The sequence below is a fragment of the Musca domestica genome, unplaced genomic scaffold, assembly GCF_030504385.1.
Source record: "Musca domestica strain aabys unplaced genomic scaffold, Musca_domestica.polishedcontigs.V.1.1 7, whole genome shotgun sequence".
Classification (NCBI taxonomy): domain Eukaryota; kingdom Metazoa; phylum Arthropoda; class Insecta; order Diptera; family Muscidae; genus Musca; species Musca domestica.
The window spans coordinates 19089615-19104306 of NW_026712383.1; the positions used below are offsets into that span (position 1 = coordinate 19089615).

The 14692-nt window shown below is 36.6% G+C and overlaps 1 protein-coding gene across 1 annotated transcript in view; it reads left to right on the forward strand.

Annotated features, from left to right (window-relative positions):
* The window catches only part of LOC101894038 (neural cell adhesion molecule 1-B), a 503351-nt gene that overhangs the window by 330390 nt on the left and 158269 nt on the right, over positions 1-14692 (forward strand). Inside the window, exon 5 of the mRNA XM_059129927.1 lies at positions 10224-10317. Coding sequence (XP_058985910.1) covers positions 10224-10317 — 94 coding nt within the window. The remainder of the gene's footprint in view (positions 1-10223; positions 10318-14692) is intronic.

Genomic DNA, 14692 nt, shown 5'->3' on the forward strand with positions numbered 1-14692 from the left:
AAATACCCCAGAGCAACATTTGGGCAGCGTGCGACGGTTTCATTGGCCGTTTAAATGCCAAAGTTGACCAATTCGAACTTATCTAAACTTATTCTAAAATTTGATGATATTTCCGAAATTTTTTGGTTTCATCCAATAAAATTAAAAAAAAAAAATAAAAATAAAATGTATGACATTTGACTTTGTTGCAGTTGTTTTATCTGACCCGGTACATGGGTGCTATAGCTATATCTGAACCAATTTTCACCAACATTTGAATTACTTGGTTCTAGATTGACTTCGGTCGGATGTTGCAATATTCAGGCCATTTGGATTGATATTTGTCATTTGGTGCACATTTACCCCGAACCCGATTGAAGGAGCTATATCTAAATCTAAACCGATCTTGATCGAATTTGGCAGTGGTATTTCTTGGCTGTATCTGATACCTAATTTCATTCCTGTGGAAGACATATTATGAATGTGAGGAACTTTAACATAATATCGCATGAAACATATACTTGGGAGCTATAACTATATCTGACCCGATTTTCAGCAAATGTGATGTACTTGCTTCTAGACTGAATTCGGTCGGATGTACCAAAATTCAGGACTTTAGTCTTATTTTGATCATTTGGTGTACAAAAAACCTGATATCGGATAGAGATATATATGGGAGCTTGAACTAAACCTGACTACGATAAAATTTGACAGAGATATTTCTGGGCTGTATCTGATATCTGGTACTTAATTTGATTCTCTAGGAAGGCATATTACGAATGTGAAGGACTTTAACATGAAATCGGATGAAACGTATACATGGGAGCTATAGCTATATCTGAAATAATTTTTACCAAACTTTAAAATACTTGCTTCTGGGCTGAAATCCGTCGGAAGTGCCATGATTAAATTAATTTGGGCTAATATTAGCCATTCGGTGCACAATAAACCTTATATTGGATAAAGACATAAATGAGAGCTATATCTAAATCTGATCCGATCTCGATAACATTTGACAGAAAAAACTCCAATTTGGATGAAACGTATATATGAAGCTATATCTGAACCGAATTTCACCAAAATTTGATGTACGTGCTTTGATACTGAATTCGGTCGGTTGTGTCAAAATTAAGGTCATTTGGACATAAGTGGGCCATTTGGTGCACAATTAACCCGAAATCGGTTGAAGATCTATCTTTTAATCTGAACCGATTCTTACAAATTTTAATAGGGGTTGTCCTTAGGCCAAACAAATATTTCATCTCGATCAGATAATAAATGCAACCTGCATTTTGCTTACAAAAACACATGGACATGCGGACTGACACGCATAAACCGACTCAGAAAGTTATTCTATGAAGATCCTCAAAAGTATCTACGGGTCTGTCTCGCTTCCTTCTACATATTTGAAACAAATACACAAAGACATAATATCCTTACAATGCTTGAAATTAAGCCTAGCCGAAGTTCTTATCAAATGGGAGCCAAACTTACCCGTGCCACCCGTAATTAACTGTGGGTACCTCGTGTGAAACCTTCGACCCCTTAGAAAATATTTGTCAATAAATATTTTCCCCTAGAACTTCAAAATTTTAATGTATTTCCCATTTCATAGGCCTAAGATCTTTTCCCATTTTTACACCTTGTGCTATACACATTTAACTTGTTTTTAACTGGCCTTCACCTCCCTTTGCCTCGATTCCCCCATGGCACTCTGAGTGCCAAAAAGCCAAACATGTACATTTTTCTACATATGCGACAACATGTAATACCTTTTGCACGAACAAATGTATTAAACATAGATTACAAGCATGTAATCAATGTTCGCAAGTTAAAATGGATGAATGAACGAATGAAGAAAGCGGTGGTCGGAAAGAAAATGAGCGGCAATAATTTCATAAGCTATACAACATAAAGCAGTAAATTTTAAGAGTTTTTTTCTTTAATACCCGTCGTTGTTGTTGCTGCTGCTGCTGCCGCTATTATTATTGTTTCTTTATGCCAAAAGGAAAATTTTCCAATTTTTTTTGCCCACATATATTTTGACATTAATTTTTTGCTGGCTTTGTTGTTGTCGTTGTTGGGTTTAGATGAGTTTACGTGTTCTGGGGTCATATAACCGAAACGATTGTGTACTCACGCACTCATCAGATATTCCTTGATTAGGGTAGAGTGTGGGAGGTTGGTGAAATTGTGCGTTTGATGTATAACCTGTGACATGCTTAATTTTTCTCGGGGTATGTAGCCAAGAATTGCTTGTCGTAAAGTGTGATATATACATAAATTGCCCATTGAAACATAAGCAATTCCTGAACTCTTGAAAAAAAAAAGGTTACAAGGTGTTTGTCAATGCATCCCTATTCGCCAAATTGTCTACTAAAATTGTAACAAAATTCACAATATCAATCGAGATCAGACTGAATAGTTAGTGCCAGTTATTCAGTGGGGAAATCCGTTGCTCGTAACTTACCATGTAGATATAGATAGATATAGATATATGCCATCCATTCATATGAAATATTATTAGGTACTAAATTGCAATCAAACAAGATTTTACAATAATTTCAGAGTTTTGGATTCTGGGACAGCAGAAGGAATTGGGCTATTCTAAAAGAATGGATAAAGGCTTAAAATGAGTAAAAAAGCACAATTTGTGTAGAACTTACAAAATACTAAATTTTAAAAATTTTGAATATTAAGTGCTACAATTATATGGAGCTCTTCTCTGGAAGACTTCCGAAATTCGATGAATTCCAAACACCAAGTTTGAGATAATTCCATAAAAAAGTATTTAAAATCGGATAAGGGAATTATACAAGGTGAGATGAAAAAACTGCAACAGCTGTTAAAGCTATTTATATTGTCTAGAAGTGTACAAGCGTTTTGGTGAGAATTTTTAAAAAAAAAAGAAAAATTATTCGTGATGGAATTGAAGCGTGATGGTGTGATTTCTTAATATTTGGCTGGAAAACCACAAGTGGCTATCGTTAAATCACTCCAGCATTTACGGGTTGCCCATATTCGACGGACCTTTGGGCCCATTCCAATCGACGAGGCTTGTCCGCAGGCAACATTCTTTGCGTCATTTGAATTTTGTACGGGAAGAAATTCAAATCAATGCGAATAATCCGTTCTAAAGTGGACCGAGCCATGCCCAACTGCTGAGAACGGCGTTTTTGGGATGTTCTTGGGGACCTCTCAACACTGGCTCGTACGGCAGCGATATTCTCGGCCGATCGCCTTGGTCGACTTTTATATGGCCTCTTCGCATTAGAAAGAGTCTTACCAGTCGAAAATTTTTCGTATAAACGCTTAATGGTGTTCTTAGAAGGCGCGTTTCTCACATTCTTTATGTTTTAAAAGCACGTTGAGTTTTCACAATTGACTTCTTCTGTTGAATGTAAATTTCAGAGCGCTCGCGTGGCGTGTATTGGCCCATGGTAAAAATCTGCTTGGACTGACGCTTCAAACGCGGTATGTCATTAAGCGATGTGACATCTCAAAAGTTATGGCGTTGTCGAATATGGACAACCCTATAAACGTGAATAAATCTTTTGTGTCTCGTACCATCGCTCGTTACCGTGATACTGGTAGCATAGCTCGACGACAAGGAAGTGGACGGAAGAAAACGGCAACATCGGCAGAAATGGTTCGAAAAGTAAAAAAGCTACTTGATCGAAACCCGCGTCGGAATGGCAGAAAAATGACTCGTAGGCAATACTTCATTCGGCAAATATTGGAAAGTGAACTCGGGGTTAAGCCATTGAAATTCCAAAAAGTGCCGGAATGTCCACTGCAAGAAAAATAAAATAGACTCAAAAGAGCTAAAGAGTTGCTTCGCTTGGCCGAAAATGGTGAACTTCGGAATTTGGTTTTCTCTGATGAGAAAACATTCGTTGTCCAGCAGTTTGTAAACAAACTAAATTATCGTGTTTACTTGCCAAAGAGTTCAGCAGAAAATGTGCACCTTCGATTGGTCACCAGAACTCAAGCGCCGGCCATGTTGATGGTGTGGGCCGCCATAACAGCCGATGGCAACTCTCCGCTCGTATTAATCGACCGTGGCATCAAAATAAGTGCCGAATATTATCGCGAAAATATTCTGGAGGGTGTATTAAAGCCTTGGGCATGCAAACATTATAGCCGCAGACCTTGGACATTCCAACAGGACTCAAGACGCGCCACCCTGGGAGGGTTACAAAATGAGGTCCTCGCCTCATTTCCCGCGCACAATGGCCACCAAAATCTCCGGATACCAATCCGTTGGATTATTGTGTCTGGAGTATTTCGGAAACAAGTTTGAAACTAAAAAATACCAAAGTGTCAATCACCTCAAGCTAGCGCTTCGTCGGGAATGGGCTAAAATGCCTCAAAGCAACATTCGGGCAGCATGTGATGGTTATATTGACCGTTTGAAGGCTATAACTCGTGCCAAAGGTGACCAATTCGAACACATCTAAATTTATTCTCAAATTTGAGGCTATTTCCGACATTTTTTGCTTTCATTCAATAAAATTAGAAAATATTGTAAAAATTATGGCTTTTGACTTTGTTGCAGACTCTTTTTATCTCAAACTGTAGTATACATTTTCAAAACCACCTCTTTATCACAAACCTACCATCAACTGGGACTCTAAATTTTCTTATATAAAATTTTAAGTTGTTAGCTCTATCCGTTCACTTAATACCATATGGTATCATATTAGAAATTTAGTACTAATTTAGAACTTTTCGCAACCTTACATTTCGAATTTCCAAAAAGGCGCTGACCCTCATTACAGATTTAGCTCATTCCATTTGTCCAATACAACATAGTCAATTCAAAGTACTTTTTGTACACTTTTATCTCGAATTTCCAAAAACCCAGCCTTATCCCTCACCTACCCATCATAACCCTCGTGCATTATTTCATGAATGTCTCAATAGATTGCTAAAAAAAAATGTTACAATATCTTCACAATTCCCTACTAAGACGAAATCTTACTCTGAAAGTTTCTTGCAATGATATTTAGGCCAATTCTACCAAAAATGCGGAATGACAATTTTCTACAAGAATTACAGTAAAACAAGCCACGGTATAGTCGCTCTTCATACAAAGGTAAAGACATTTAGGTTCAATTTCGTTCGCATACTTCGGGATATAAATATCGTAGATTTTAACCATATTTTGAAACAAGTCGCGCGGGGCCGACCATGTGATACCCTATAACACTACAATATGTTAGAAGCCCCTTAATGCCCAAATCCATTTTGGAAGATTTCGCCTTGGAAATTATGTTACGGATTACGGCACAGATATTACCTTTAGCATTATGAACAGGGACATTTGCCCAATATTTACGCATTTCGTCGTACTGTTAGTTGTTTTGGTCCATTTTACAGCTAAATATAATCCTATGGTCATCCAATTCTTCCCTGTCCTTAACGCCCTTCTCAGGCGTTTTTTTTTTTCGTTTTTGGTCCATTTCAACACCAAAATATATTGCGGACATCTTTGAAAAAAATAGGGCTAGCCCTTCTGTGCCTAGCCCTATCCTTTTTCGTGAGGATCGGATGATAATTGTACAATGTTTATAATAACCCCAACCTGTGTTGTAAAGTGAAAAAATATTACAAAATTTGCACCTCAATATTATAAGTCAAATTGAAAAAATCGCATGCGATAAAAAATATGAAAAAATAAATATGTCACAAAATACTACAAAATCTATATTAACATCATTATTGGCATCTTTTTACGCGATTTTTTAGATTTTATTCTTTTATGCCAGGAGGGCATTCCGAATTGACAAAATTTGTCAAAATCGGTCCAGCATTTTAGCTAACATCCCCTTCCTTTGTTTACATACATTGTATATATTTCGCTATATATATCCGATATAATATATATAAACGGTCAGAATTGACCTGTTCGTCTATGTGTGATTTCGCCGGAACTAAAAATATTCGCGGTTCAATGGAAAATTTGACTTTTATTTAACACAAATGTTATAGACTATTTCACCCACTAAATATTACCCGATGAAAATTGGAAGGCTTCTGCCCAGCCTTAAGCTCTAGCGCCATGCTAATTTCCGCGTCGATTGGTATATAATTGCGACCTTTAGAGCAACTGCAAAATCAGAAAAATGTTGGTCCATATTATGCGATCATCCCCAAAATAAATAAGGTTCTATTCTGACCTTAACCCCACCTCCATTCTAAATTTCGTGAAGATCGGGCTATAATTGCGACCTGCAGAGTGATTACAAATTAACATGGACAGACGGACAGACGGACGGACGGACATACATAGCTAGATCGACTCAGCTCGGCGAGATAGGAAGATCCGTACATACTTTCCTATGTGGGAAACCAATATTTCGAGGTGTTACATAATTTTTGGCCCAATCAAACTTATAATACCCCCAACACAAAGTGTTGTAGGGTATAACAAAATATAGAACCGAACCTGCTTAAATTGTGAGAGGAATTAATTTTTATTTTTCACATAAATTTGCAACACTGTTTTTTTTTTTTTTGAAAATTTACAATATTTTTCTATTTTAAATTTATAAAATATCAGTACTATCGATAATAACATCGATTTTTTTTTTGTTAGCTCCAATATGAATCATCACAACTCCTGTGACCAACTTCATCAACCCTCTTTTCCATGCGGAGGTTATAAAAAAACCCAAAAACCTCTAATGAACATCGTCCCTCCTTAAAACCCATCCCTGCAAAATGATGACATCGTTCATGATGGTGTTTCCGCTATTTACGTTTTTACATTATTTTTTCTCCGGCATTTCACTCTTCGTGGCATGATGCAAAATAAAAATAAAAATCATATAATTTCCTCTTTCGTTGTTGTAGCTTTTGTATTTAATGTTGCTTTTTGTTGTTGTATGTTGTCATGAAATTTATTTGTGGCGGTATTTAATGATTGTTTGATAAATTTAATACAAATTTTGTGGTTAAACATTTTAAGTACTTGATTCGCTATACTACCCGGTTCTGGAAACCTTGTCAGTTGGATGGTGGGGTAATGTGGGTGAATGGGTTGCTTTGTGTGTGAGTGAGGGAGCGGGTGTTTGCACAATAATATGGAGGGGTTTTCCGAGCTACAGTTTCGGGGTACAACTCTGCCATCGATATTTACGATTTTCTAAGTAAACAACGAATAAATATTTGGATTTTGTGGCAAATTTAATGAGTGTATTAATGGCAGATGTACACGAAATCGGTGTTTAAATTTAATTAGAAACATTTATGGTGTTGCGTGCAGAAACAATGGCAATAACAACAACTCCAGCATGTATGTGTGGTTTTTTCCTGGTGGGGAGGTATATTTAATTTGGAGAATTGGATTGGAAATCAGAAAACTGTAAACATTAGTATAAAATGAGTATTTTTTAAGGTTGTGAATATGGTGGTCGATTGGACAGTAAGGAGGGTTTAATTTGGTTTGCTGTAAATTATATTTTCGGATAAAAAGGCGAGACTCATTTAATATTTCAAAATGGGCTTGAAATTTGAACTTTTTATATATGACACTGTTTATATACTTTAATTTATAAACAAATTTTCCATCACATGAGAAATGGATAAAGCAATACTGAAATTGAATTTAAAATACAGGGTGAGATTAAATACTGCAACAGAGTCAAACGCCATAATTTTTACATTTTTTGTACCCTCCACCATAGTATGGAGGGTATATTAAGTTTTTCATTCCGTTTGCAACACCTCGAAATATACATTTTAGACCCAACAAAGTATATATATTCTTAATCAGCATAAAATTCTATGTCGATTTAGTCCGTCCATCTATCCGTCTGTGGAAATCACTCCAGCTTCCGAACGAAATGAATAAAGTTGATAAAAATTTACTCAAATATGTATTATGTTTGCAGGACTTTTGGTATTGAAAATGGGTAAAGTAGGTGCACATCTTCGTATAGCTCCCATAAACGGTACCTTCCGATATTCGGTATTTTGATGAATTTAGCGTTATTATTTACCAGAATTATTTAAAATTTGGTATCCGAAGTTCGTAATGGATACTGCAGCCTATGACCGGAGATTGTCTGTGCAGGTCCACGTCTTCGTATAGCTCCCATATAACGGTACCTCTCGATATTCGGTATTTTGATGATTTTAGCGACATTGTTTACCGGAATTGTTTCAAATTTGGTATTCGAAGTTCTTAATAGATACTACAGCCTAAGGCAAAAAAATTCTGTGAAGGTTCACGTCTTCGTACAGCCCCCACATAACGGTACCTCCCGACTTTCGGTTTTTTGATGATTTTAGCCATTTTATTTACCGGAAATATTTTAAATATAGTATATGAAGTTCGTAATGAATACTACAGCCTATGGCAGAAAATTGTCTGTGCAGGTCAACGTCTCCATATAGCCCCCATATAACAATTCCCCCTATATTCGTTATTTTGATGATTTTAGCGACATTTATTTACGGAAACTATTTTAAATTTAGTATATGAAGTTCGTAATGAATACTACAGCCTATGACAGAAAATTTTCTGTGAAGGCTCACGTCTTTTTATAGCCCCCACATAACGGTACCCCCCCCCCCCCCCGGATTTCGGTATTTTGATGATTTTTTTTAGCTACATTGTTTACCGGAACTATTTCAAATTAGGTATTCGAAGTTCGTAATCAATACTACAGCCTATGACTGGAAATTGTCTGTGCAGGCTTATGACAAAAGTTGCATATGCAGGTCCACGTCGTCGTATAGAGCCTAACATACGGCTACATTCGGTGTTTTTAAGATTTCAACAGAATTTTTAATGGATTTTAATTTTTTGAAAATTGTCAAATTTGTACCAAATGATGGAGGGTATTCAATGTTCGGCCTGGCCGAACTTACAGCATTTTTACATTTTTTTTTTAAATTTTATTGAATGAAAGCAAAAAATGTCGGAAATATCATGAAATTTTAGAATAAGTTTAGATTGGTTCGAATTGGTCTCCTTTGGCGGGAATTATGGCCATCAAACCGTCACAAGCTGCCCGAATATTGCTCTGCGGTATTTTGGCCCACTTCCGGCGAAGCGCTTGAGGTGATCGACACTTTGTTATTTTTTAGTGCCAACATAGCTTTTCAAAATACCCCAGACACAATAGTCTAACGGATTGATATCCGTAGATTTTGGTGGCCATTGTGCACTGGAAATGAAGCGAGGAACCTCATTTTGTAATCATTCTTGGGTGGCGCGTTGTGGGTGCGATTGAATATTTTCGCAATAATATTTTCGCAATAATATTCGGTATATATTTTGATGTTACGGTCGATTAATACGAGCGAAAAGCAACCATCGTCTATTATGGTGGCTCACACCATCACCATGGCCGGCGCTTGAGTTCTGGTGGCCAACCGAAGGTGCACATTTTCAGCTGACCTCTTTGGCGATCATTTTGTTTGTTTACACAATGCTAGACAACGAATGTTTTCTTATCGGAGAAAACCAAATTCGGCAGTTCACCACTTTCGGCCATGCGGAGCAACTCTTTAGCTCTTTTGAGTCTACTTTCTTTCTGTTGCGGTGTAAGTTCTTGCTCTTTTTGGAATTTTACCCCGAGCTCATTTTTCAATATTTGGCGAATGGATTATTGCGATATGTTCAGCGCACGAGCCATTTTTCGGCCATTGTGACGTGGGTTTCGAAGAAGTCGTTTCTTTATTGTTCGAAGCATTCCTGCTGATGTTGCTGTTTTCTTCCGTCTACTTTCTTGACGTCGGGCTACGCTACCAGTATCACGTTAACGAGCGATGATACGAGGCACAAAATATTTATTCACATTTAAATGCTGGAGTGCTCTAACGATAGCAACTTGTGGTTTTCCAGCCAAATGTATAGAAATCACTCTATCACGCTTGAATTCCATCACGAATAACTTTTTTTCTGGATAATTCTCACCAAAATGTTTTTGTACGCTTGCAAACGATATAATGGGCTGTCACTGGGATAATAATTTTAACAGCTGTCTGACGAGTGGCTCAGAATTTACAGCCTTCTGAAGTCGGTTGCGGTTTTTTCATCTCACCCTGTATATTTATTATATTTATTATTATTATTATTATTATTATTATTATTTTTTTTTTTTTTTTTATTGGATTAAAGAGTATGATTTGTAAAGGCTTACCAATTCAATTCGCTTAACCACAAAATACCCCGAATGTAATCATATGTATTTAACCCCTCTGTTTTTCCTCCTTTCGTTTCTATCCAGGATATCAAACGTCACGATCAAGGCATCTATCGCTGTCGCATCGATTTTCGTACGAGTCAAACACAAAGCTTCCGTTTCAATTTATCCGTTATAAGTAAGTATACAGTTTCCTTTACAATTCAATATGCAATGCATACAATAGCCGATTTCCGTTTTCATTTGACATCACACATTGGTTTTGTAGTTTTAAATTTCCCCGCTTTTCCCCCACCCAAATTACGAGAGTAACAACAAAGAAACCTCCCCGCTTTTTATGTGAGTAGACAATACTTGCGAATACAATTTCAGTTTTCTTTTGTACAACATAATCTCACACATACAAGCGTAATAATAATGCAAATACGAAAAGAGAAAAAATAATTCTCCAGCTTTTGTGTGTGTGTGGCTGGCTGGGCTGCCATGCACATGTTCATTTGCATCAAAATCATTAAAATAAAAACTACAAGGGAAAAAAGTAAAAGCCAAGATATGGCGGGCAAACATTGAAATTGAAAATAAAATCCATAGAAATTCCAAAAACGAAAAAAAGAAAAACAAATCATGTTATGTTCCCGACAACGACATAAGTATGGAAAATGTACTTAAAGGAATATAAAGGAAAACATAATGCCCCCAGAGAATCATGTTTATAGGTTTCTTTTGAAAAATACATATACAAAGATGGGGGATGGGCGCACAAGTGAGGTTAAAATCATGACATGCAATTTGATCAAATATTGTCGGATAAAGCCAGCTCTACAACAGCCAAGTTAAAATGACATTATCTTAGACAGGAATAAAGGATTTGTTTTAGTTACACTATTTATAAGTCAAGAGCGGATTTACAGATATTATTGAAAATTGGTGAGAAGTTAACTTAGAACCGCAGACGGACATAGGATGATAATTTATCCGCAAATATTCTAAAAGCAGTAAAATGTAGCAAAATGCAATTCAAGGTATTTGTCAAACGGATAGAGTTAGAATTTTAAGATTTAGGATGAAGTCGATAGAATGTTGGATAGATGAAAAATATATATATATTTTTTTTGGATTTTGAAATAAAATGAATAAAATAAAATCTGAAATTTGGAATGTTGGTCTTCATTATTTGTAGGATATATATACCAATGTTCTCTTTGTGGTAATTCGAACTATAAGGGTACTAAAAATACAATAATTGGCACCATTTGACATTATGTTGGCGAAATTGGGTTGATTAAAAGAAGCAGTTTTTAAAATTTTTACTTAGTTTAAGAACTCTACTAAATGCTTCTTAATTTAGTATAATTTGGATTTGGGTAAAGGAAGGGAGCTGGAAATTAGAAATGTTCATGTTGGAGTCACTCTTAATGTGTATGGTTGAGATTTAATGATGGTTTTGAAAATATGTAGTAAAAAGTTCGAAAAGTAATAAATGATACTCGTATATGAGAAAGGAGCTGGAAATCTGAAAGTTCACAAGTAATAAATAGTACTAAATTACGTATTATGAAGGAATGGAGCTAGAAATCTGAAAATTGACATTAGGTTTTTGTAGTGGGGTTGATATATGTAAGTGGATATCGTAAAACGTAACACAAAGTACGAAAAGCACATCATTTGTTTCGGTATAAAACCCAATGTAAGGAAGTTGGGTTGTAATAAGGAGGTGGTTTTGAAAATGTGTATTAAGTGTAAGTGGCACCGAATTTTTAACCAATTTGGTTTTGTGTGAACGAATGGAGCTGTTAGTGAGTGCGGAGTTGATATTTGAAATTAGGTATATGAAGGGATAGAGCTGAATTCAGAAATTTGGTATTATTATAATTTATTATTATATATATACAGGGTGAGATGAAAAAACTGCAACTGTTAAAATTATTCCAGCTAAAAAGCTGTTACTGGACTAATTTTAACAGTTGTTTAAAAGCGTGCAAAAGCATTTTGGTGAGAATTTTCCAGAAAAAAAAAATTATTCCTGATGGAATCCAAGTGTGACGGTGTGATTTCTTTATATTTGGCTGGAAATCCACAAGTGGCTTTCTTTAGAACACTCCAGCATTTAAATGTTAATAAATCTTTTGCTTCTCGTACCATCGCCCGTTACCGTGATACTGGTAGCGTAACCCGACGTCGAAAAGTAAAGAAGCGACTTGATCGAAACCTGCGTCGCAGTGTCCGAAAATTGGTTCGTTGAGCTCGGTTGAGCTGAACATATCGCAATATTATAAAGCCATTGAAATTCCAAAAGCGTAAGAACTTACACCGCAACAGAAAGATAACAGACTCAAAGGAACTGCCGAAATTGGGTTTCTCTGATGAGCAAACATTCAATGTCCAGCAGTTTGTAAATAAACAAACTGATCGTGTTTATTGCCAAAGAGGTCAGCTGAAAATTGGGCATCCTCGGTTGTCCACCAGTACTCAAGCGCCGGCCACGGTGATGGTGTGGGCTGCCATAACAGCCGATGGTCGCTCTCCGCTCATTTTAGTCGACCGTGGCATCAGAATAAACGCCAAATATTATAGCGAAAATATTCTGAAGGGTGTATCAAAGCCTTGGGCATGTAAACATTTTGTCTGCAAACCTTGAAATGTCAAGAGGAATCAGCACCACAGCACTCAGCACGCGCCACCCAAGAGTGGTTACAAAATGAGATTCCTAGCTTCATTTCCGGCGCACAATGGCCACCAACATCTCCGGATACCAATCCGTTGGACTATTGTGTCTGGAGTATTATGGAAATCAAGGTTGGCACTAAAAAATACCAAAGTTTCGATCACCTCAAGCAAGCGCTTCGCCGGGAATGGGCCAAAATACCGCAGAGTAAAATTGGGACAGCGTGTGACGGTTTCATTGGCGTTTGAAGGCCATAACTCGTGCCAAAGGTGATCAATTCGAACAAATCTAAACTTATTCTAAAATCTGATGCTATTTCCGACATTTTTTGCTTTCATTCAATAAAATTTAAAAAAAAAATGGAAAAGATATGGCGTTTGAATTTGTTGCAGTTTTTTTATCTCACTCTGTATGTCCAGGATTTTGTCATGATCACAATGCAAAAGGTGACAGCAGATTTTTTTCAATATCTGTGATGTGGAAGACTTAACCGTAGCCTTGTTTTTTAAGGCAGTTGTATCCGGTTCTAAAGCCATAACAGTCTTCTTACGTTCTGTCCCTTCGAAGCCACATTTCCAGACGAACAAGAGCTTCCACAGTGGTCGTTTTTTTAGGGGTCTCGACATGTTTCATTCTGATATGCTTTAAATCCATACCAGTGAGTTCGGACGGATCTACTTCATCGCAATGGTGGCCAATATGCCTTCTTGACCCACGAAACCCACGAAAGTCAGCGTCACATCCACTTTTTCACTAGCTGTGTCGCTCTCCTTCTTTCTAGACTAGGTACTAGCCTACACTGTAGTCGTGAGATCGCCAGTGCCGATAAGCCCTTGCTGGATGTAGTCGTGAGATCTCCAGAACTCATCACTTCAGCAGATCCGGAAGGCCAACCTTTGACCCGATGTGGATAACCCTACTATCTATGTCTTTCTCCTCATCTGTCCGGGTTATCTGCAGGTATGCTGTCCTGGCCCATATCCGCAATAATTCGGCGGATTGCCTGTTGCTGTCTTGAAATATTTTCGTTTATCATGTCTAAAGTCGGGGCATTGTCACCTCTCGAATTTCGTCCTCCATATTGTTCAATTTGTAGTAGCTAAAGTGTGTAAAATTTTCCCCATTCTACACTGATGTCCCTGTTTTATTTGCGCTCTTGAACAAACATCCCTGTTATATATATTTCATGAATAAAGTCATACGGAAATAGCGTCTTATTATTATGTTTTTTTTCTTGTATTTCGTGTTTTCTTATTTGTCTACACAACATATATATGTCTGGGTAAATTCATATGTGTATATACTTATTTGTATTATATGCATACATTCATGGGTAAAAAAAGGGGGAAGAGAAAATAATTCTCTCGAAAAGCAGGCAAGAACAACATGTATCGCTAACAAATAGCAAACATTTATGTCAGCTTAAAGTATAACAAATAATTTTATTTTGAAATAAGAATATAAACAACAAAAAAGAAGCAAAAGAAGAAAACCTGACAAGAAGTCTCTCCAGCTGAGAGCCCTGGAGTGAAGTTTTTATTTGCTTTTGAGTTTTACATGGAGATTTTAAGATGAAGGCAGAATGGAGGGAGAGATAAGATATTTTTCGCGGAATTGTTAAAGGATCATATAAATACCAGTTGAAATATTTGCAGTTGAATTCGGAGAGCTTGACATATATCTTTCTTCAAAGTGATCAAATGGAGCTCCCAATCTATGTTAAACAATTTCTAGTGTAGGCCTTACTAAAAACAAATTGAGTTTGGCTGGTATTTAAAATATTATATTTTACTTTTTTTTTTTAATAAATCTGAAATAGAATCCAAAAATAGATCAAAATATAAACGATTTTATTGAGATGTGTATTAATGGCGCCCAATTGTAATGA